At 53.1% G+C, this 24,166-nt stretch overlaps 1 protein-coding gene across 1 annotated transcript in view; it reads left to right on the top strand.

Moving 5' to 3' along the window:
* The window catches only part of LOC123032850 (H-2 class I histocompatibility antigen, Q9 alpha chain-like), a gene marked incomplete at its 3' end in the record, with an annotated part of 26,522 nt that extends 2,755 nt beyond the window's left edge, over window positions 1-23,767 (top strand). The window contains exons 2-3 of the mRNA XM_044449025.1: window positions 5,305-5,580; window positions 23,383-23,767. Of these exons, the coding sequence (XP_044304960.1) occupies window positions 5,305-5,580; window positions 23,383-23,767 (661 nt within the window). The remainder of the gene's footprint in view (window positions 1-5,304; window positions 5,581-23,382) is intronic.
* Between the last annotated feature and the right edge of the window lie 399 nt (window positions 23,768-24,166).

Raw genomic sequence — 24,166 nt, 5'->3', positions numbered from 1 at the left:
GTTCTGCCAGTCCTGGCTGCAGACATGAAGCATTTGTGCTTTTAACCGAAGGCAAAGCAGTTCAGAGCTGCCACAGTTCAAACAGGGAAGCCGCCACTCAAGGCAGGGCTGGGCCTGGGTCTTTGAAGGGGTTTCCTGCTCCCCTCTGCTCTCACTTGACGATCCTTTTCCCCACACCGTGTGCACCTGGCGATCTGCCATTTCTGAGGAAGGTAAGGAGAAAGGTGTGGGGGCTCAGTGTAAGTTGAATAACCCAGGGAGAGTTAACCGGGGCTGACTCGCCGCGTGCCGGTTGCTGCTGCTGGACATGTGGTTTTGTCAGCAACGCAGGGACAACTCGTCCCAGGGCTGTGTTGGGGCAGCGGCCCATGGTTTGTTGAGCTAAAATTGTTTATTCCTACAAGACCCAGGCTGCCACGTTCTCGCAAGTGTGGAGTCCCTGGATTGCTTACTGAGTTGGATATGAGTCAGGACATGGGATATCATCTTTGTGGAATGCTATAAATTAGGCAGATCTTTGGAGATTTATGTATTTCTTTTATTCATCCATTTTCTCTACGTGCTGCTAGTCTGAGAGTTAGGACTGGCCCCAAAGTGATCTTTGCGGCTGATGGGGACAAGAGCCTGGATCTCCCTAAGCATGTTTTGTTCAGAAACTGGGCTTGCTGAATGTTCTGGAATTTACTGCTAGGAAAAATGTATCAGGGTTTTAGGCAAAGTTGAGAGGAGGCCTTCCCTGTCAGTGTGCAGGATGCCCAGGAAATTCTGGGGGGAATATTCAGCCAGCATTTGTTGCAATGGCTGGCGGTGGTTAGACAAATGCAGACAGAACACCTGACCACTCCCTCCTGCCACTTCTGCCCCCAGAAAGCAGCTCCTTGCTCAGCGCGCGCCTTTTCCCTGAAGGTGGCTGGATTTTAGGCACAGAGAAGCCGATCAGAGGAGCCAGAAAGGCGAGCAAGGATGCAGAATATTCCATTAGAAGGGAAACAAGGAAGCTGCCTCTCTCAGGAATCCGTTTCTTCCGTGAACTCTCTGCCCAGCGGGAGGGCTTGGGAGGCAGCCTTCTGCCTGGTCCAGCAGCCGCTCCATCCCTCTTGCAGGCTCTCCCCCTCTCGCAGCTTCTCTTCCCCCCAAAGGCTGCTCCAGGCATCTTCCTCTGGCCACTTGCAGACCTTCCTGAGCTGCAGCCTCTCCCTTTCCGGGCTCCCAGCTGTTCCTGGACCCCCTGCAGCTCCCTCTGTTTGGCCACCCCAGAACCCTCCGGCCAGCCAGCTTCTAGCGGCCAGCCTGCCTTCCTGCCTGTCCTTTGATGTGTTTATTAGATCGCTCCCGCCCTTTTCCTTTTCTTTGAAATAGCTCTTGGTGGTTTACATAATTCTCCTGCTGCTGCTCTGTCTTATCCACACAACAACCCTATGAGGTAGGCTGGGCTGAGTCAGTGCCTGGCCCAAAAGCACCCAGTTGGCTCCCTGGCCGAGTCCCAGTCCCTGCTCTTCAGCCTGCACCACACTGGGACAGATAAGGGAGCCCAGCTGTGGTTCCTCAGCCTCCGTCACGGTGGCAGCCATGTGGCCGGAACCGCGTTTGCAGTGCAGCCCCTGCAGAGGTGCAGGCCTGGGGTAGGAGCCTGCATGTTCCTGTTCCTGTTCACCCCTCTGATCCCAAGGTGCACGGCAAGCTTTTGCCTCTGTTTCAGCTCAGGTTCACACACCTTACTTGCAGGGTGGAGAATTGCTAGTGTTTGGGCTGGGCAGATGGAATGAAATTATTTTTGTGCATGGTGAAAAGACGTGGTGCCAGGCTCCCTGGCAACTGGAATGGCCACGCAGCTGTTTAAACACAGTCTGGTTGGAAAGGGGGCCGGATGGCCCTGGAGGGCATCTCCCCAGCATTGCCCACCAGCGCTAAGCTGTTGGCAGAGGCAGGCCGCAGGCCAGGGACGGAGGCAGGACAAGCCAGAATGGAGGCCTTCCGCTTTGGGAATCTGCCCGTATCTGTGTTGTAACCCCCCTCATAATCGAACATGCAGCCAGGGCATGGCTCGTCACGGGTAAAAGAAAGCATGATCAGGGTGTCCTGTTCGCGTGAACAAGAACAGGAACCCCAACGAATGTGCACGCTACGCAAGGATGAAAACGAAGTAGGCTACGCTCAAGCATAACTGCCAGCGCCACGCCCTTGTACCCTCGCTTGCTTGCTTTAGCATGGGAAAAGTGCAAAGTGTGCAAATGTAGCTCAGTGGGGAACCCCATTGTTCTGCCGTGATTCAAGCACCTGCATAGTTGTAAAAGAGTATTTAAAAAGCTGCATTCGTCTGCTCGGGACCACACTCCTATGAGTGCTTGGTCCCTGCAGGTAAATAAACCTCTCTCGATAATTCCAACCAGTCTCTGGTCTCATCCGTAAAATCGCGGCATACAACATCTGGCCAAAGGTACGGCTGGGAAAGGTGGCATAATTCCACCTGAGCTGCAGCACTCCCGGCCGCCACTGGAGGGCGCCTGAAATAAAGAATCGGCCAGGCTTGGTGTGTTCCGTGTTCACCGGCCCAAGCACAGGGCGCCCCTGAACGCACGATCCCGCTTCCTCCCCGCTTTTTCTGTCACTGGTTCCTTTGGAAGCAAGTTTCTAGTTCTTCAACATGGGTAAGAAAAGCCTTCAAGCAAGTTCCTGGTAGTGTGAATTGAATCCTATCTGTTGAGCAGAAGAAGCAAAATACAGTGGTATCTCGACTCACGAACTAAATCTGTTCCATGACTCTAGTCGGGACCTGAATTGGTTGTGAGCCTAGTCAAATTTCTCCGGAAGATTCAGTGTAAATAAGGTTAATCCATTCTGTAAATATTTTTTAATCACAAAAATCTGAAACAAAGTAACAATAACAAAGTACAGTATAGAGCATGAATGGGGGTGGGGGGAGTTATTGTTTGGAGGGAGAGCCCAAAGCATAATCGTGCGATAGCAATCATTCTGGGGGGGGGGGGGGGGGGGGGGGGGATGTTGGGGTGGGCTCGGGGGGGGGAGCCAGGGGGGATTGTGGGCACGCTCGGGGGGGAGACAGGTGCAGTCACAGGCAGGCTGGGATCCCGCAGCAAGTCCCGCTGCAGCCGAGAGGCCTGCTGGAGGTGGGGAGGGGCAGCGCTGGCCTGCGGCTGGGGGCGACCTGGCTTGTGCCCCCTCAGAGGGCAGGGCAGCCACTCCAAGGTGCCGCTCGGCCTCGGTGGAGCAGGAGGCAGTGGCACGGGCAGCCGGGGGGTTGTCGCTCTTGCTGAGCGGTTCGCTCCCCCCCTCCCTGGATCCCCACAGATCAGACTTCCACACACAGTCACAGATTCGTTGTAATGAAGCTGCCAGGATCGGGGCCTGAGTGACGCTGCAGGTGCCACAGAACGAGGGGCGCCTGGCAGGCTCTCGAGGGAGCAGCTGAGGAGCCATCCAGCAGTGCAGCCGCGGGGCCTGGGGAGGCGCCCAAAAGCGCGGCTTCCTGGCGCTGCTGCTCTTCCCCAAGCAGTGCGGGTCGTCCTTCTGGCCCTGCGCCTCTGGGCCCAGCCCCGGCTGCCCCTGCCTCATGCCAGCCCGCTCTGGTCTGCCCCTGCCAGCGCCAGCTGCTCCAGCCCTGCTCCTGTGTGTCCTCGCTCGCGCCAGCGGTTCCGGCCTTGCTCCGGCCCCCTTCTGCCTGGACCCCCTTCCCCGGACTGTTTCTGGGCTCTGCTCCCTCTCCCGGCATAATACTGGACTGCCTGCTGCCCCGACCCTGGCTCTGGCCTGCTGGCCACCCACCCGCCTCTGCCCTGCTGAGCTGCGGGACCTGCCTTCGCACCAGCGCCTGGTCCCGGGTTCTGCCTGTCCCAGGCCTTCCCAAGCCCGGTCTTGTCTGCACGTGCTCAAGTCACAAAGCAGTTTTCAAACCACTGCCTTCAACAACCAGCACTCGCCAATCATCTGTACATTGTGCAGTCCAGAAAAAGATGGTTTTAAAGAAACCGGAGGGGAATGATTTTGGAAGCAAGAAAGCAGCACACCTTTTCTGCCAAGCCAGAGGAAAATGTGCCATAGCATGAAAACCAGAGCGCAGGAAATAAGGAACTGGGAAGAAAGCAGTGCCTGTGAGATTGGTAGACAGATAGATAGATTTTTGGGGCAGACCTAAGAAAAATATGGGCACGTGTAAGAGACTGAGGTTTTGCGTTTGTTCATTTGATCACTTATCTTGGCCACAGGGGGCTCTCCCCCCACCCCCCAGGGATAGAAACTCGCTGAGAGCCATTGTGGGCCCGGGAAGGGACTTGGGGGAGGCGGGATCCTGGTCCTGCTCTGGCTGGGATGGTCGCCTGGGTGAGCTTGAGCCAGTCGCTCACTCTCAATGTAACCTACCTCACAGGGTTGTTGTGAGGATAAATTGGAGAGAAGGAGGACTGTGTCTGATGCCTTAGAGGAAAACAATGGGCCAGAAATGTCGTAATGACCCCCCACAAGGTGCCATCACTACGGGATTGCTGGAGTTTCCTCAGTCGCATCCTGTCTCAGAGGGGATTTTTTAGAAAGCATTTCCCAGTGGAGATTCAACCCCCCCCCCCCCCCCGGGGGGGAAAAAAACCCCCTTTTTTCAGTATGAAGGGGGGGGGGGGGGGGGCGGGGACACGGACCTCTTCCCTTCCAGAATGACACATCCTGTCCTGATTCCTTTCTCAGCCTGTGCAGCCCAGACCTGGGCTTGGGACCCCTTTGATCCAGGGGGGCCCCAGTTTCCTCCCGTTTGTTCTCACGTGTTCGGTCACCAGGGTTCCCTGCCCCCCTTCCCCCCAATTGTCCCACTGGCTCTTTCTCGTTCTTGCTGCCACCCACACTGTTTGATCTGTGCCCACCTCCATAGCCCATTCGCCCCCCCCCTTCTAGCCCCCACCTTCGGCCTCCTTCTGCGCGGCACCCTCTTCTGACTGGCGGGGGGGGGGGGGCTTTCCCTGGCGCAGCTGGATTAGGGGGAAGCCCTTTCGTGGGGGTCCATCCCCCCCCGAGCTTTCCCCTCCCAAGGCCTCTCCCACCTGCCTGCGGAAGCTCCTTGCTCCAGCTCAGGGCTGCTCCAAACCTCATCGCCGCGTTCCTGCATTTGGTTCACATGGGGTGCCATGAGTGGTTCCTACGACATAAACCGTAAAGTGTATTGAGACCATTCTGCTGATCAAATGGTCTGGAAATGCTCTAAATAAATAAACAAGATGAAGCGCAGGGAATCCTGACCAGCAGTGCGCATTGTGTCCTTCGTTTCTGACCCCTTCTCTGCCCCTTCTCCTTCCCTTCCAGGCGCCTCCTCCCACTCCCTGCGCTATTTCTACACGGCGGTCTCGGAGCCCGGCCAGGGGCTGCCCCAGTTCATCGCAGTGGGGTACGTGGACGACCAGCCCATCACCCACTATGACAGCAACACCAGGAAGGACCTGCCTCGAGTCCCCTGGATGGGGAAGGTGGACGCGGATGACCCCCAGTACTGGCAGTGGAACACCCAGGCTGCACGGAACTCTGAGCAGGTGTTCCGAGAGAACCTGGTGATTGCGCAGAAGTACTACAACCAGAGCGGGGGTGAGTGGAGCGCGGGGGGGGCATGTCCCCCTCCCATGCTTGTCCTCTCCAGGGGCTGGGGGAGGGGAGGGGGTGCTGGGAGGAAGGGGCGGGGGCCACCCAGGGCAGCAGCTCCTTCCCCCTCCCCACAACCAGGGGGTGCGGTTGCTGTGGGGTAGTGACGCTCCCCTTCTCCTCAGAGGGAGGATGCAGAACGAGGTCCCCCAGACAGGGGGAGCCGGGTGGGGCTGGGGGCACGAGCGGAAGAGGGCGAGGGCTCCCCACCCTCCATAATCTTCCCAGACGGAGGGTTCCCATGTTCAGGGAAGTGGCGCTGGCAGCTGAGCCCCGTTTCTCCGGAGGATCCGGACGGGGCTCAGAATTCCTTCTGGGGCAGGAAAGTGCGGGGCGAGGGAGCCCCCCAGCGAGGCACCTCGTGTCGTGTGAACGCGCCCTCCGTGGCCACCCCTCCTTTTAGAGTTGTGGGACTGAGGCAGGGTGAGGGCCCCAGAAGGCCTTGTGGGGAAATGCTGTCAGTCCCACGTGGGGCTGTTCGAGCCCACCGATGATGCTCCCGGGGGGAGATGCAGAGGCCTGAAAAGGACAGACCCAGAGAGCTGCCCCCCCGCCAGCTCTGCATTCACCCCCTTCTGGATGGGCGGAGGAACCCCTGAGGGAGCCGGGCCTGGAGCGGCCGGTCCTCCTCTTGGGGGGAGCTTGCTCTGCAGGGGGGGGGCATTTTTCCCTCGGGAAGCTGCCCAAGCACATCCTCCCCCCATTCCAGAGTAGAAAGAAATATCCATGGAAGCCCCAAACAGGGCAGCTTTGGGGGAGGCGGGACGTGCCTGATCAACGCTTCTGAAAACAAGCAGGTTAGGCAGCGATGGAGAAGTGGACTAGGAGTGCCAGGCGGTGTTTGAAGCCTTGACGGGGAGGGAGGGAGTCTGGGCAGGGGCCGGAGGACGTGGGCTCTTCCACAGAGCAGCTGGGGGCACCCCCCTGGAAGAAGCTGCTCCTGGAGGGGGAGACGTCCATCCCTGGCTTTGGGGAGCAAATTGCTGGACTCTGCCCCCACCCAAGGGGGTTTCCTGGCCTTATGGCTGACCACACACTCCCCCCAGCAGTGACGCCTTTTGGTCCGCTCCAGTCGGCCTGTGACTGCGAGGGGCCCAAGCGCAGCTGGGCTGGAAGGAGAAGGTGAAGGGGGCACAGAAGTGCAGGCGGGCCCTGCGGAAGGGGCGACTCGGAGGGGGGAGGACGGGGCCGGATCGAGCCAGGCCTCCCCGACTTGCAGGCCGGGGCTGCCCCGGAGAGGCCCTGCTCCTCGCTGTGACGGGTCCCTTCCCTGGAGGCGAGGCGTTGCTTCCGCTTACAGGAGCAGAGAGCCTGAGCTCTGCAGCTGGGCAGACGGGGGGGGGGGGGGCTGTGATCCCCGGGGGGGTCCATGAAGGGGCCATTCTTACTCATTTAAAGGTAGAGGGGCCCTGCAGGGAAGAGCATTGGCGTGGGAGAGTCCAGGGACCGCAGCCTCTTCCCCACAGGCCTCTAGGCCACAGCTTCCACATGGGGGCCTGCGGGGGGCCAAGCCATTTGGGGGAAAGAGGATGGAGGGGCTGCAGGGCTGCCCTGCCCAGCCTGGCTCCTTTCCACACCAGGGAGCAAAGGGGGGCCAAGTCAGGGATCCCGTCTGGGCGGCAGCGCCTCCCTTTCCCTTCCAGGGACATGCAGGGCTGGGCCTGTCCAAGGGGGGCTCCCAGCCCCGATCCTGGCTCTTCCTGGCCCTCCCTGGAGAGGCTTCCCTGGAGGCCGGTGCTTGTGGGGAGTTGGCCGGGTGGAGCAGGGTGGGAATGCTGGAGACGGAGACCGGGGTGGGTGGGGATCGCCTGGGGGGCCCTGGGGAGGGGGCTGCGTGGCCCCCCAAGGCTGTTTCTGGGCAGACAGGTGTGCAGCCTGGAAACTTTCTCCCAGTGGACGGAGGGCCCACGGCTTCCCCTCCCCTCTTCTGACCAGTAAATACACAGATGCGACGATCTCCGCACTGCCACGTCCTGCTTGAAATGTTTGTCTTCAGAGTGTCAAAGAGATTGAAAGTAAAGGCAGCTTTCCATTGTATGGTTTACCCTAATCTAGGAATGCTTCATGTGGGCCACTCAAATAACATTTATTTCTGAATGCAAATAACGGAATAGGAGGGCCGAGTCCCTTTCGAAACTCTCTGTGTTGTCCTCCTCCCTCCATAAGTTATACTTTCCGTGTCTGGTCAGCAGCTTCTGAGGGGCTGTGGGAATTCATCGCTGCTTTGCAGCGTCGCGCTGTCGTTACGCACACCGCAATAGCCAGTAGCATCGCTAGATTACGCTGTAGTTACGCCCGCCACGACAGCCAATAGTATTGCAACTTACCCAGCCAATAGTATTGTACTTCCCTGTGTAACCATATAAGGCTTGTGCCCATATAAGCAATGAGTAAGCTTCCTGTATCCTGCGCCTGCGCAAAAAGCACTAGGGAGTTGGCTGCTTTACTCGATGGCGATTGGCTGTAGGCAAATACAAATGTAACAATCTAGGAAGTAATAAATGAAGGTGCCAGTGGTGACGGGGGGAGCAGATTGAGAAGAATTCTTTTGTTCCCCCGAGATCTCAACCGAGCATGCTTAGAAACTTATCTCTTGACTGCAGTCTTTCTTTCTTATAAAACTTTCTCGCGCCGATTGCCGGAGCAGGTACTCCGACAAGTTGGTGCCCCATGTGAGGCAACTTTGCAACTTTGTGAGGCAACTTTGTGAGGCAAGCGGTTTGCCTCGATTCAACCTCGGCTGCAAGCCGACAGTTCCCGCGGTCGTCACCTCCCCACGCCCGGCACGGGCTACAGGCGCGCCACGCATCTACGGATCCCAGGTGAGTGTGACTGGTCAAGTTAGAACACTGAAACAATGGGCTCTTCCTTATCCACCGAACAACAGGCGTTTAAACGGGACCTTCACTTTTTACTTACTAAAGAGGGACATTCTGTCACTGAAAGGGAGGTCGAAGCATTAGTTACAGCGATTGATGATGTTTACCCATGGGTGCCGGAGTCAGGCACGATGAAACTTGAGGATTGGTGTAACATTGGCAACTGTTTTCAGGATCATCCCAGAGTAACTTCCAGGATTTTATTTACGTGGTGTAAAGTCCGGGCTTGTCTAAAAGGACTAATGCCGACTAATATATTATTCAATCAACAACTGGAAGCTGGGACCGCCCCACCTGCACAATTCCCGCAAATCTTGCTGCCCGCGCCGATTCCTAGAGCCCCTCCTCCTCCTCAGTATGAGAGGCACCACCTCCTTCCGCCATCAAAGCCGCCTGACGCTTTGGAATCAGATAATGAGGAACCAGTCTTAACTCTGGCTCCTGCTATGCAGTGAACAGCTGCCTTAGCTGCTGCTTTGCAAACAGCAATTTTGGAGGAAGGGGATCCGGGAGCACAAGAACTCCCAGCAGCATTCCCGGTGCTCAGAGGGGTTCCCGGGGGAGGAGGCATGCAAGCCGTTCCGGATAGATATGAGCCGTTATCGTTGCAAACTTTGAAAGAGTTACAGCGGTCTATTAGAGATAATGGCATTCAAGCCCCCTATACCAGAGCTTTGCTGGAAGGCATGTCTCTCCAGAGGCTAACGCCCACGGATTGGAAAATGATCCTCCGCTCCCTCCTCCCCCCTGCCCAAGGTCTCCTTTGCATGGAGGCTTGGCGGCAAGGGGCAGCTGCGCAAGCATTGCAAAATGCCATACATAATATCAATATTACGGAAGGTATGCTGCTAGGAGAGGGAGCCTTTGCAACGGCTGTGCAACAAGTTGCATTAACAGACCAAGCCCTAACTCAAGTGGCTAGTATAGTCATAAAAGCCTGGAAAAAGATCCCAGAGCCTGGAGACAATTCTTTGTCCAGCTTCGCTAATATAAGACAAGGCGCTACAGAGCCATATACAGAGTTCATCAATAGGCTGATGCGGGCTGTAGAACGCCAGATTGACAGTCCCAAGGCCCGAAAATTGTTACTCAAGCAGCTAGCGGTTGAAAATGCAAATGAGGACTGTAAGATGGCCCTCACACCCATTTATAATAATCCAGATACAGATATACACTCTATGCTTCGGGTGTGCCAGAATGTTGGATCACAAACCCATAAGGCACGTTTGCTCGCAGCTGCAGTACAGACATTTGAACAGTCTAATAATCCTGCTGCTGGAAAGAAATGTTTTGGGTGTGGCAAAGAAGGCCATTTCAAAGCACAATGCCGTTCTGTTCAAAAAAGCACAGCCTGTCCCTCGAAAAAATGCCCTATCTGCCAAAAAGGTTTCCATTGGGATAATCAGTGTCGCTCACGCCCCCAGGCGGGACAACAAGGCTCCGACAGTAGCCAGGGAAACAAGGGCGGGGCCCAACCCCGGGCCCAGAGAAAACAATAGGGGAACTGGAACTGCAAGAGAACTCGTGCCCTGAGCTGCCCCCTAGTGGGGAATGGCCATTTTGCAGCCTGTCAAATCCTTGCCTTTATACTATAGGGGATGATGAGAAGCCACATGAGCCACGTGAGCACAACACAGGTTGTTCTGGACTACCTGTTGTTCTTACCTCATCGGTTGTGCTTAATCCGGGATTTGCTGTGCCTGTACCTGCTAGAGTATCCCACCCGGTACCAGCGGGCTACATTGGCTTACTGCTCCCAATCATGGGCCCGGACCATTGCCATGTGGCTCCAGTATTATATGAGTCGTCTGGCTCAACAGACATTATGCTGCATCTCTGGTCCACTATGCATGTGGAAGTTCTGGCAGATTCACCTGTAGCTCGTATGCTCTTAATACCATTGCCAAGTGAAAGGGACTCTCAGCAGTCTTGCCAGCCTATGCCAAATAATTTGCAAACTACACCCATTGCTATGGCAACTATCCACTTGACAACAGACGGGCCTTATTTATCTGTCACTATGGCAGGACGCTGTATAAAAGGGATGCTGGATTCAGGGGCAGATGTGACTGTTATAGCAAAAAAGGACTGGCCTGACAAGTTCCCTACTGTCCCTGCATCTCCTGTTTATGGAGTGGGAGGCTTTACAGCTGCTTCCCGAAGTGTACAGCAAATTACTTTTCAATCTGAAGGCCGCATCGTGACTTTACGACCTTTAATAATGGACATTCCAATTACCTTATGGGGCAGAGATTTACTTTCTTCCTTAGGAGCTACCAGCAGTACAAATTTATCCTAAGGGCCTCCACCTCAGCGCCGCCGCATGCATTGCCCATTAATTGGAAAACAACTGCACCAGTATGGGTAGACCAGTGGCCGCTGCCTTTACAAAAGCTCCAGGCGGTGGAGGCCCTTATTCAGGAGCAACTTCAGTTGGGTCATATTCAGCCTAGTTCCAGCCCATAGAATACACCAATTTTTGTGATAAAAAAGAAATCAGGCAAATGGCGTTTACTACAAGACTTAAGAAAAGTGAATGAATGTATGCAAGTGATGGGACCTGTTCAATGTGGGATGCCAAATCCAAACTTGATCCCATAAAATTATGAATTGAAAATTATTGACTTAAAAGACTGTTTTTTTAATATATTGCTAGCCCCTCAAGATCGGGAAAAATTTGCATTTACAGTTCCAGTGCTGAACAACGATCGCCCTACACAAAGATATGAGTGGTGTGTTTTGCCTCAAGGAATGGCAAATTCTCCCACCCTCTGTCAGCTATTTGTTGCTTTGGCCCTGCAACCATTTCGATCAGCATTCCCAGACTTGATGGTGTATCATTACATGGATGACATCTTAATAGCAGGGAAAAATGTTGATAAATGTCATATGGACTTTCTCGTTGCTTCGTTGGAAGCATATGGACTTTATGTAGCACCAGAAAAGGTCCAAGAAGTCCCTCCTTTCAAATACTTGGGACACCTGCTCTCAGAGCAGGCCTCAGTGCCAGTGTTGCCACAGTTTCATATTCCAGAATCATTGACTTTGGTACAGCTTCAAAGTTTGCTGGGGAATATTAACTGGGCTAGGCCATCTTTAGCCCTTACTACTGATGACCTTTCACCACTGTTTCTGGCCCTGGCAGGTCATTCATCTCCAGCAGACAAAATCCCTGTCACTCCAGAGATGAAAGCTGCTTTTAAACTACTTGCTCAAAGGCTTCGTGTTCGGGCAGTAGACCGGCTGCCAAAAGAGGATTCACAACTGTCTTGCTTTATGTTGTCAACATCATTACCAACAGCCATTCTTTACGTGCCCAAAGATAAAGAGACAATCTGCATCATAGAATGGATCTATTTGCCACATACACCGCCACAAAATTTATATCCTTGGATAACTGCAGTTTCAGACTTATTTTTCAAAGCCAGGCACAGAACATTACAGCTTACTGGAAAAGATATTGACTGTGTGTTTTTTCCTTTTAAGCAGGTGGAGGTGGAGTGATTGCTGGTAACATCTTCAGATTTTCAAGTCGCGTTTGCTGGATTCTTAGGGAAAGTCCTCCATAATCCATCAAAAGATAAACGTTTGCAGCTTTTTTCACAGATTTCATTTAAACTAACATCTTGCTTTTCTTTACAGCCACTGTCACATGCAATAACTTTGTTTACAGATGGATCTCCTACCCGAGGAGTGGTTACTTGGCAGATGCCTGATGGCTCTTGGTCATCGAAATTCACTGAAAATCAATCATCAGCACAGCGGTCTGAACTAGCAGCTGTAATTTTAGCATTTCACTTGTTTGCGCAAGAAGATTTTAATCTTATTGTAGATACTCAATACGTTTATAAGTTGTTGCTGCATTTGCCATTGTCGTATTTGTCACCTGCTATTGATAAAGAACTTTATGGAATGTTTTCCAAGCTGCAACAATTGATCCAAGAACGTTCATATTTTTGCTTTGTAGCTCATATTAGATCCCATACAGGATTTCCAGGATTTTTGGCAGAAGGGAACGCTCGAGCTGATGGTGCACTTAAGCATGATGTTTTTTCTTTGTTTGATGACCCCATCCTATCTCATGATACATTTCATCAGTCAGCTAAAGTTTTGCATAAAATGTTTTCTATTCCTATGTCACAGGCAAGGGACATTGTGTCAGCCTGCCCATCATGTTGCAATATAAAGGATAAACTTTCCTTTTGATGCAGTGAACCCTCGAGGAACTCAAGCGAATCAGACTTGGCAAATGGATGTTACTCATGTACCATCGTTGGCTCCTTTCCATAAGTTACATTTAACTGTTGATACTTTTTCAGGATTTATTTGGGCAACACCCATGAAGGGAGAAACATCAAGACATGTTCTCCAGCATTGCATCAGGACATTTGCTGTGATGGGGAGACCATTGGCTATCAAAACGGACAATGGCCCATCATATTGTTCTCATTCTTTTTCAGAATTCTGCAATTTGTGGGGTATAAAGTTATCTCATGGTATTCCTTTTAATTCCACAGGTCAAGCTATTGTGGAAAAAGCACACCTCACCTTCAAATCTGTGCTGTATAAGCAAACAGAAGGGAGAGGGATATCCACTGCTGATATTCCAGCTGTTGTAGCTAAGGTGCTTTATACCTTAAATTTTTTGTTCACTCCCCATAACAGGTCTCATACACCTGTTGAGCTTCATTTCAGGACTGAAGAACAACTTCCACGACCGCTTGTGAGCTATAGAAAATTACCTGATCCTGAGTGGAAGGGACCTGTGCCGTTGATAACTTGGGGTCGTGGATACGCAGCGGTAGCTTTGGATAACGGCCCTCTTTGGATTCCAGCACGTTGCGTTCGACCATGGAGAAAGTCTTAATAATGTTTAGTTTTTTGCTTATTCTTTTCACTTTGCTTTTTTATGCAGCCCCAATTCCGTTAGTAGAGAATATGTTTTTATTATTATCGTGATTTTCATTATGTTATCATTCCTGTTGTGCTTTTAATCATGTTATGTTGCTATATCCAGTATGTTCCTGCACTCCTTAATGCTCTTAGGATCTGTTGCACTTACATGCCCTAAAATTGGCTTCACCAGCACAGTAGTGATTGTTCATTTAAATAAACAAAACGGAAGGAATGTGGGAATTCATCGCTGCTTTGCAGCGTCGCGCTGTCGTTACGCACACCGCCATAGCCAATAGCATCGCTAGATTACGCTGTAGTTACGCCCGCCACGACAGCCAATAGTATTGCAACTTACCCAGCCAATAGTATTGTACTTCCCTGTGTAACCATATAAGGCTTGTGCCCATATAAGCAATGAGTAAGCTTCCTGTATCCTGCGCCTGCGCAAAAAGCACTAGGGAGTTGGCTGCTTTACTCGATGGCGATTGGCTGTAGGCAAATACAAATGTAACAATCTAGGAAGTAATAAATGAAGGTGCCAGTGGTGACGGGGGGAGCAGATTGAGAAGAATTCTTTTGTTCCCCCGAGATCTCAACCGAGCATGCTTAGAAACTTATCTCTTGACTGCAGTCTGTTGTGGGGCGATTTTACAGACGAGACCAGAGACTGGTTGGAATTACCGAGAGATTTATTTACCTGCCAGCAGGGACCATGCACTCGTGAGGGTGTGGTGGTGAGCAGATTGAAGGTAGTATTTTTATACTCTTTTACACGGACGGCTATGCAGGTGCTTGAATAACAGCAAACAATAGGGGAAATCCACTGAGCTACATTTGCACACATTTTTTTATGCTAAAGCAAGCAAGCGAGGGTACAGGGCGTGACGTTATGCTAGAGCGTAGCAACAAAGGCTGCTTTGTGGTCAGCCTTGCGTAGCCTGCACATTCGTTGGGGTTCTTGTTCTTACGCGAACAGGACACTCTGATCATGCTTCTTACCTGTGACGAGCCATGCCCTAGCTGCATGTTCGATTGTGAGGGGGGTTACAACAGTCTTTCTTTCTTATAAAGCTTTCTCGTGCCGATTGCCGGAGCAGGTACTCCAACAAGGGGCTGCAGCCGGGCCCTTTGGAAAGGTTGTCTCCTGCATTTGCGCATTCGTGACTTTTCCTACCCAGATGAAGCTATTGCACATTCTGAGTCTATATTCTCAATTTGACTGATCAGCAAGCTGTCCTTAACTTACTGATAGATTTTCTTCCTTCTCACCTCTCAGAATCCAAATGCTCCCAAGTACACATTAGATCTTCTAATGACATCCCAGTAAACAGCATTACCATAGAAAAAGCCATCAGGATCCTCCCCGCAGGGCCAGTGGTGGCAGGTGGATTTCTGTGGGGTGGGGGCGATGGGGGTCTGGCCAGCACAAGCCCCGAGGCCTCCCTTGTCTGCTTTCCTCTTCACTGTGAATTCAGGAATCACATATCAAAGCCCAAATTTTGATCGGAAACTCAGCCCTATAGAGAATGTTTTCCATAAAAACAAACTGGCCTGCCAGCGGGTGGGGAAAACCTTCCTGTGTCCTCATTCCCCGCACCCCAATCCGTGACAGGAGAAGAGGGGCCACAGCTTGCAGACTGCAGCCCACGATAGTCTCCACTGGTCTGGCAGCTGTGAGCGGCCCCCCGAGTGCCCCCGCAGCGTGTCGGAGGGGCTGCCCACGGCTGCCAGTTTTCCTCTTAAACACAGTTTTTGCAAGTTAAGCAGCTCTGGGTCCCCCCTCCAAGGTACTACTGCTTGTAGCTGCCAAAACAGGGATCTCAGGGCGGGCCAGGCAGCCGGGCATGTGACCTCTGGGCAGAGGCACAGCAAGGAGAAGGCTAGGAGAAATAAGGTCTTCTTATTAAGGAACAGTGCAGAGAAATAGAGGAAAACAATAGGATGGAGAAGAATAGAGATCTGCTAAAGAAAGCTGGCGATATCAAGGGAACATTTCATGCGAAGATGGGCATGATAAAGGACCAAAATGGCAGGGACCTAACAGAGGCAGAGGAGATTAAGAAGAGGTGGCAAGATTACACAGAGGAACTATACAAGAAAGAGCTTAACGTCCCTGATAACCACGATGGGGTGGTCACTGACCTCGAGCCAGACATCCTGGACTGTGAAGTCAAATGGGCCTTAGGAAGTCTGAGCAACAACAAAGCCAGTGGAGGCGACAGTATTCCAGCTGAGCTATTCAAAATCTTAAAAGACGATGCAGTAAAAGTGCTACACTCAATATGCCAGCAAACGTGGAAAACTCAACAGTGGCCACAGGATTGGAAAAGGTCAGTTTACATTCCCATCCCAAAGAAGGACAATGCCAAAGAATGTTCCAACTACCGCACCATTGCACTCATTTCACATGCCAGCACGGTGATGCTCAAAATCCTACAAGCTGGGCTCCAGCAGTATGTGGACTGAGAACTAGCAGAAGTACAGGCAGGGTTTCGAAGAGGCAGAGGAACTAGAGATCAAATTGCCAACATACGCTGGATCATGGCGAAAGCTAGGGAGTTCCAGAAAAACATCTACTTCTGCTTCATTGACTATGCTAAAGCCTTTGATTGTGTGGATCACAGCAAATTGTGGCAAGTTCTTACAGAGATGGGAGTCCCAGACCATCTTATTTGTCTCTTGAGAAACCTGTATGCAGGTCAAGAAGCAACAGTGAGAACTGGGCACGGAACAACTGATTGGTTCAAAATTGAGAAAGGAGTACGACAAGGCTGTACATTGTCCCTCTGCTTATTTAACTTATATCCAGAGCACATCATGCAAAAGGCGGGGCTAGAAGAATCACAAGTCAGAATTAAGATTGACGGGAGAAATATCAACAGCCTCAGATATGCAGACGATAGCACTCTAATGGCAGAAAGTGAAGAGGAACTGAAGAGCCTCTTGATGCGGGTGAAACGAGAGTGCAAAAGTTGGCTTGAAACTCAGCATTAAAAAAACTAAGATCATAGCATCCGGTCCTCTCACTTCCTGGCAGATAGATGGGGAAGAAAGGGAGGTGGTGACAGATTTTACCTTCCTGGGCTCCAAGATCGCCACAGACGGGGACTGCAGTCAAGAAATTAAAAGGCGCTTGCTCCTGGGGAGGAAAGCTATGGCAAATCTAGACAGCATCCTAAAAAGCAGAGACATCACCCTGCCGACAAACGTGCGTATAGTCAAGGCTCTGGTTTTCCCAGTTGCAATGTGTGGCTGTGAAAGTTGGACCAGAAGGAAGGCTGAGCGCCAAAGAATTTGCACCTTGGAGCCGTGGTGCTGGAAGTCCCTTGGACTGCAAAAAGGTCAAATCAGTCGTCCGAAAGAAAACCCACCCTGGCTGCTCATTGCAAGGGCAGATGCTGAAGCTGACGCTGAGATACTCTGGCCGTCTAATGAGAAGACAGGACTCGCTGGAGCAATCCGAATGCTGGGAAGGACTGCAGGCAAAGGAGAAGGGGGTGGCGGAGGATGAGGTGGCTGGATGGGGCCACCGAGGCAGCGGGCATGAATCTGAGCCAACTCCGAGAGGCAGGGGAGGGCCGAGGGACTTGGCCTGCTTTGGCCCGTGGTGTCACGAAGAGTCTGACACAACGAATGAACAACAACAGCATCCTGTCCCACTGCCTTCCCTTGCTTGAAGGGATCACTCTGGGAACACGCTCAATGACTGATTAAGAAATTGGCCCACAATGGGTTTTAGCCACTTCAGTGTGCAGCCCCGCAAGTGGGCCAAGGATGCCTGCTTGCACCCTGCGGTTTCTGGGTCTGGTGTGGCTACCTCTCCCGCAAGTTGCATGTTCCAGCTCAACTATTCCAAGCTTCATTGAGCTCCAAGCTTCATATTTCGCCAGAACAGCTCAGTTCTTCGCCGCAGCTGTGGAGCAGCATAGAAATAGGATAAGTCACGATAATGCCATCTTCTGTTTTAGTAGAAGATGCAACTGAAATGAGCCCCGCCTTTGAGGGGGACCCCAAACCTCAGAGGTGGGGCTGGAAAGTGGGGGATCCGTTTCCTCCCCTCGTCCAGGGCTGCCTCAGTGACCTCAGTGCAAAGTGAGGGAAATTCAGGCCACCTCTGTGTCTGCCTTACGGGGTGAAAATGCCTTCAGGCACCCGCACTCCCTCTGCGCTCTGTGGGTGGATCGGGCTGCAGGACTCTAACCACAATCTGCTCTTTGCAAAACGGAGGCAGGGAATTCCCAGGAAGTGCACCCACCCAGGCAGTCACACCACTAGGCCATGCTGCCAATGCATGGAAGCTGCAGCCGATTCTGGGCAAGGGTGGTTGAGGACAGGCAGGAAAAATTGGCAGCTGGGCAGGTGTGTGATTTCAGCCTGTGGAAGCTGCACCCCTCCCAGTCTGATGCCTGACACAGAATCCCCCCTCCCTCCCCTGCTCTCTTGGGCACTCGTGCCTGGGCTGGCCGGGCACGTTCCCTGCAGCCTCTGCACCACTGAGATGCCCCCGTGATGGGTCTGCAGTGCCCTCCGCCTGCTCCTACTCCAGGAGCGTGCTGGCCGGCTCCAGGTGTGCACACCTGCCCCCCCCCCATATCCGCAGGTGGCTCTAGGAAGGCTGGAACGGGGAGGGGAGAGCAGGGCAGGCTCAGGCTGCGGACGGGGAGACCAGCGGGCTGAACGGCTTGTGTTGCAGACCCGCACGCAGAGTTCTGCTCGGTCTGAGCGTGGGGGATTTGGGGGCTCGCAGAATTGTTAGGACTTCCCGAGAGGGTCCGTCAGCCTCTGCGCGGGAGCGATCCGCTTGAGGTGATAGCTCGGCCTCCCAGGAGGAAGTCCTGCTGTACCGCTCCTCAGAAGGACAGGATGCTCCAGTGCAAGACAACCTCTTTTTTGGAAAGGAACCATTCATTTTTGCACCCGTGTTTAATTCTCTCCATGAGAGGAGCTCCGTGTACACCCTGAGTGAACGGAGGCCCATCCTTGCATGTCTTGATGCCGCAGTTCCGCCCTTGACTTGCAGAATGAGTTGTCCACGGCCTTCTCGGCCCTGTCCTTGAACGGACGTGGGGGCCCTCCTTCCTGGCCGCTCTCCCCGCCTTCCAGGCAGACCTGGGCAAGGAAAAGGCCTTATTGTGCTGAAGCCAGCCAGCCAGGCTAGCTCTGCGGTACAAAAAGGGAGGATTACAGAAGTCATGAAAGTCAGAAGCAAGCAAAGCTGGAATCCTGGCATGAGGGAAATGCCACCAAATTGATTCCAAACCAAACACCCTCTTTTCCTTCCTAACTGGACAGAGCAAACCACACCTTGAAGGTGGGTCCTCCTCTTTGAGGGCTGGTCACTTGGAGCCTTTGAGGCTTCTCAGCTAATCTGTCTTCTTAACCTGATGTCGCAACCTCACATTAGTGACCGTCCCCCTCCCATTAACATGTACACTGATCTTTCCCACAGAACTGTGACCTGGCGACTTCCTGGCTTATGGGAGGATTTGTTGGCCTTGGCGTTTCAGCCGGATTCTGCCCCCCACCCGTCACCTGGCTCAATCTGGTGGGAGGATTTGATAGGAAGAGAGGGCCCAATCCCCACCCCTTCCTTCCTGATTTGTCACATTCTGGCTTTCAGTTTTGTATGTGTAGAAAGGTAGTGATTCTGGACTACCTCAGAGGGGTGTTGTGAGGAGAAATGTGATGGAGACCACGCAGTGCTCAGCCATTAAACCTGCACCTTCCGCATCACTGCAGGAGTTTATTTATTTATTTAAAAAATTTCTATGCTGCCCCATCGCAACAAAGCCTCGGGGCGGCCCGAGTTCCCTGTGTCGCATCCAAGGATCTTCCTTCGTCATTGGCTGAGAGCAGCCCAGTCCACAAAGGGGTCTTTTAACCCCCCCATCCCCAAATCCACATTCAAACCCCAATCAAACCAACTAGATTAAGGTAGAAAAGAAGGACGAAGTGGTCCTAAGATCTCCCTTCCTGTATAATAAGAACAACGACTGGGAAGGTGTGCAAAATTAAACCCGAAATGTCTGAAAATGGGTGTGGCCATGAGGAGAGAGATGTCAGTCAACCCGGACCATGGCACCAAAGAGGCCCAGCGGGGCCCGATCACAGGGGGCACCGCCCTTCGGACCCGCACTCCACCCTCTCCTGCCCCTCCTGGGGTGTCCTGCTCGTATCCCAGGGAATCCCACGGGAGCCCGGAGGTTCCCCTCCCGCTTCGCGGTGGTTGTGGCTGTAGTTGCCGCCAATTTAAATTTACCACTTGCAGGTTTTTTTGCTTTGAAATCACAAGAGCTGCTTTCCCTGCACTTTGCCAAGGCTTCAGAAACAAGCTTCTGAGCCACCAGCTGGTGTGCCGCATCTCCCTGAGGCCCAATATCCAGACGTTTTCTGGGATGGAGTCATCTTTTTTCACAGCCCATCAGGAAATTAGGCCAGGCCTGATCCAGCACCGAGAGGAGCCCAGTACTGAGTCCACTTCTCCACGGAGGCCGCCCTGCTGCGGTTGTCATGCCAGTGCCTACAAGGGAACGTGGCAGACTTTGCTCCAGCCCTCGGGAGGCGGGCCAGCCATTCCCCTCTCTCCCCCCAGACGTTTTGCAGGCTGTTCAGTTCCTCTCCCCTAAACTTTCTCCAGCAAAGTTTGCTGCAAGACCTGCTCTGCTCAGCGGACTGCTCCTGGTGGCAGTTACTGAGCCAGGCGCGTCCTCAACCATTAGAGAACGAGAGTCAGTTGCACATACAAACTCAGCAATTCTTTCATCAGTTGCTTCTTGCTGCCATCTGCTGGTTCTCACCACAAACCCATATGGTGGTGTCTGGAGAACGGAGCGCTTTCCCCATTTTTCTCCGCTTGTGGTTTACTAAGTGTATGTGACACACGCGCGTTCTTAGTGGAAGAAGGTCCCTGTCACTAGCCGATACCTCCGAACCTGTGGAGGACGAGTGTGGTGTTGAAGGTGAACAGGGTGTTGGGAACGGATCCTCAGAAAGGATAAAACACTGCAAGAAGATGCTGTGACCACTGAGAGCTTGCCAGGACCCACGGTATCAAAGGCAACATTGACAGAGGAGGTTTTGCATATTTCAGCCTTTTTAAAATCACAGCCACGTCAGAGCTCTTCCTGTGAGCAACAGCGAGAAAACTGAAGCTGTTGTACTTGGGCACATGAGGAGGTTGGGCTCCCCGGAGGAGACAATCAGACTGGAGAAAATGCAAGACGAAAAGACGGACCAGAGACGAGATGGCGGGGGCCACAGCCTGGCGCATGCAAGGCTGAGCCGGGCTGTGACGGACGGGGCGTTTTGGAGGGCTCTCACTCCCTGAGTTGCCAAAAGTCGGGGATGACTTGACAGCACATCACGCAACCAACAATGTTAGAACTGGTAGCACCTTCAAGTCACAACAGTCTTTTTACTCAGGAGAATTTGAGTCATCCATCCTCTGAGAAGCTGAAGTCAAGATTTTAAGAAGGAAGAAATAAGAAAGCTGCCTAATCCGAGCTTAATCAGCTTTAGAATATTCATAAACAGACCCTGTATTGCTTCTGGCCACCATTCCAGCAAAGGGAAAGGAGATATTCTGCCTCCAGCGGAGGAGACACTGCTTAAAAGGACCCAAGGCCAATTTGCCCATGTCCTTCCCTTCTGGTTGCTGTTGCCCGTGCTTCCCTTTTTGCCCTGGTCTCCTGGCTTCCTCTCCCTGCCCAGATTAATTCTGCCTCGGTGACTCCTGTTCAGTGGGGACTTCCAGGGAGGGGCAAAAGCTCGACTTGGTCTCCGCAGAGGGAGGGTAGCCAGGGCTGCCTCTGGGAAGGATCAGCATCGCCCAAGGAGCCTCTTGAAGGCAATCCCAGAGATTTTCATAGTGTTCCCAGGAACGGCCAACATGATGTCATGCTGAAGGGAGGAAAAGCAGCTCCAGGACTGGAATATTCCAGCCTGAAGGGTGAATCTAGTTTCTGTCCCTGCCAAAAGGAAACTGCAGCCCCTTGGAAACCCATGTTGAAGAATGGGAGGTAAGAAAAAGGGGGGCTCAGGAAAGCAGCCAGAGCAACAGGATCCCCAGGATTTTGTGTGGAGCTGATCTCTCCAGAACACCCTCTCAGAAGCTGCTTTGACTTCTGTGCGGTCATCAGAAACCAAGATGAAACATTAGGGTTCATGTTGCCGGAAATACTTTCTCTATTATGAGTTATATTGTGTGTTTTCTTGAACCAGAAGGTATCAGGGCATGGACTTTGAATCAGCCCTTTACCTGCATGAACATCATTGTTTGAATGCCAGGATTCCCTCAACCTTGCCTTGCAGAGAACTTCCATCTTCTGATGGAAGGAAAGGTGGGCAGGTCTGGGCAGCCTGTGTTGCGCCCTCTGGTGGCCAGTATCGGAACAGCCACCCTAGCATTCGCAGGATGGGTCCCAGGCCCCACAGGAGCTCTCAGGCCCCTGGGGAAGAGCTACGCAAGCGCCAGCCCTCCCTGCAGGGGCTGCCTCGGCAGTGTGGCTCTTCCTGCTGGCTGGGCATTTCTCAGCTCCTGCATCTCGCAAGGTCCTGCCTTGGTTTGGTTCCGCCTTGTGCTGCTCCAGAACTGCTCTGCTCACTTCGCCACCCTGCAGCCTGCCTGGGTCACCCATCTCCTGGCCTGTCCCCACGCTGACCGGCTCCCTGCCACGTTTGCCTTCCCCATTCTGCAGCTTTGGCCTGGTCATGAGCATGCCCTCGTCCACCTCCGACACGCAGCCCTGGTCCCTGACTTCAGCCGTTCTTGACTGCGACTCTGTCCCCTTTCCAGCGAGTGGCCGTGGGGCGAGGTGGGCGACAGTGCACGTGGCGGGTCCAGATGGGCATGGCGGGCCGAATCCAGCCCCCGGGTTGTAGTTCGCGGACCCATGCCCTGGACCTCCACAACCTGGAGCTCGAGGGAGCCATCTTAAGTGAGGGCAGCCTGAATGCTGCATCTGCTCAGGGGGTCCATTTTGAAGTAGGACAGAACTTCAGGTCCTGGACAATGAAGGGATAATGTGCGTTTCCTACTTCCAAGGAGGAGATCTTTTTAGCTATGCAAAAGGCCGCCCCCCCCTTTCTTCAGGATTCCCCAGGGACCTGTGGGAGGCAAGACCCCAAGATTTCGCCTTTTCCACCCCGGCCTACAGGGATCTTCTTGGGCGAGAACTGGGGTGACTGCCATTGATGCCTTTCCTGGAAGCTCCCCCCTCATGCACCCCCCCCCACATGCACCATTTTGGTTTTTCTTTTCCTAGAGTGGGGAAGGAGGAACCAGCAGGATCTCTGGGTCAGGTTTGCCTCAGTGAAAAGAAGCCTGAGTGGCTTGGCACGATCTGACTGGGAGGGGGAGATGGGAGCTGCCCTCTTGCCCTTGTGGGTCGTGGGGCAGGGCCTGCGAGTGTCTGACAGGAAAATCCTGAGGGGGGCACAGCGTCTCCTTCAGGGCAGGGGGTGGGGGCAGGGGGTGCGAGGACGGGCTCCATTTTGCAGGTGCAGCAGTCAGTGGGGCAGAAGGGGGTCATTCAATGCTTTGGTGTCCCTCCAGCTCCCCTGAGGCGGAAATGTCTGCCTGAGCCCCCCTGTGGGGCGTGACACGTGGCTGGGGGGGCATGATGGAAGTCATGGGGGCAGAGTCCACGGGACTCTGGGGGCTTGGAGGAGGAGGAGGAAGGGCCATCTGGGTCAAGGAGGGGGAGGGAAGCGAGGACAGGCCTTTGGGTGCCTCAGGATTTTAGGATCAGTCACAGCTTCAGTGCTCGGGGGGCAGCAGGAGGCATGTGGGGCGGGGGCAGCCCAAGTTTCAATGTGGGGTCTCACATCCTCACCCAGGCACAGTCTCCACCTCCCCTGTGGGGGAAATAAGTATAATATTTTCTATGTCCCGCCTGTTCCCAGAGAGTGGGACTCCGCCAGGGCTTCACTTGCGGCCCGTGGGGCTCCCCGCCTGACTCGTCTTCTCTTCCAGGGCTCCACACCCTGCAGTTGATGTACGGCTGTGAGCTGAGGAGCGATGGGAGCAAAGGAGGGTATGAGCAGTTCGGCTACGACGGATGGGACTACATCAGCTTCGACAAGGAGACCCGCACCTGGACGGCGGCCGATGCCACAGCCCAGATCACCAAGCGGAAGTGGGAGGCCGAACCCGCCATGGCTCAGAGATCCAAGGCCTACCTGGAGGAGACCTGCATTGAGTGGCTGCGGAGATACCTGGGCTATGGCAAGGAGACCCTGCAGCAGAGGAGAGGTGTGTGGGGAGGACGGAGGTGTCTTGGGGGGCAGTCCTTCTGCCTCCCCTGGTTCCTCATTGGACAGAAGAGCAGGAAGTGGGCAGGAGCGTACCACTTCAGCCTGTACTGGGGGGAGTGCCGCTTCTCCCCCTTTTTAATTTTTTTTAAATACAGAAAAGAAAATAAATACAAATGCAAACATCATAATATTAATAATATGACACATGACAACCAACTAATGAATAAAAAAAGAAATACTACAGTGCCCCCACGACCCAGGAGACCAGTAGTACCTGTATTTTACTTCACATTAATTGTAGCAATAATTTTATTTATTTATTTATTTATTTATTTATTTATTTATTTATTTATTTATTTGGAGTGCTTGTATGCCGCCCCATTCGCAAGAGCCTTGGGGCGGCTTCCAACAAAGAAATAACAATATACAGAAATATACAGAATTTGGAAATATACTGGGATAAGATAAAAGGAATAAATAATTTAACAATCCATTAAAATAAC

This window comes from Varanus komodoensis, unplaced genomic scaffold (assembly GCF_004798865.1).
Source record: "Varanus komodoensis strain SLA01 unplaced genomic scaffold, ASM479886v1 scaffold567, whole genome shotgun sequence".
Taxonomy (NCBI): domain Eukaryota; kingdom Metazoa; phylum Chordata; class Lepidosauria; order Squamata; family Varanidae; genus Varanus; species Varanus komodoensis.
This window is presented reverse-complemented; position numbering and strand designations above follow the sequence as displayed.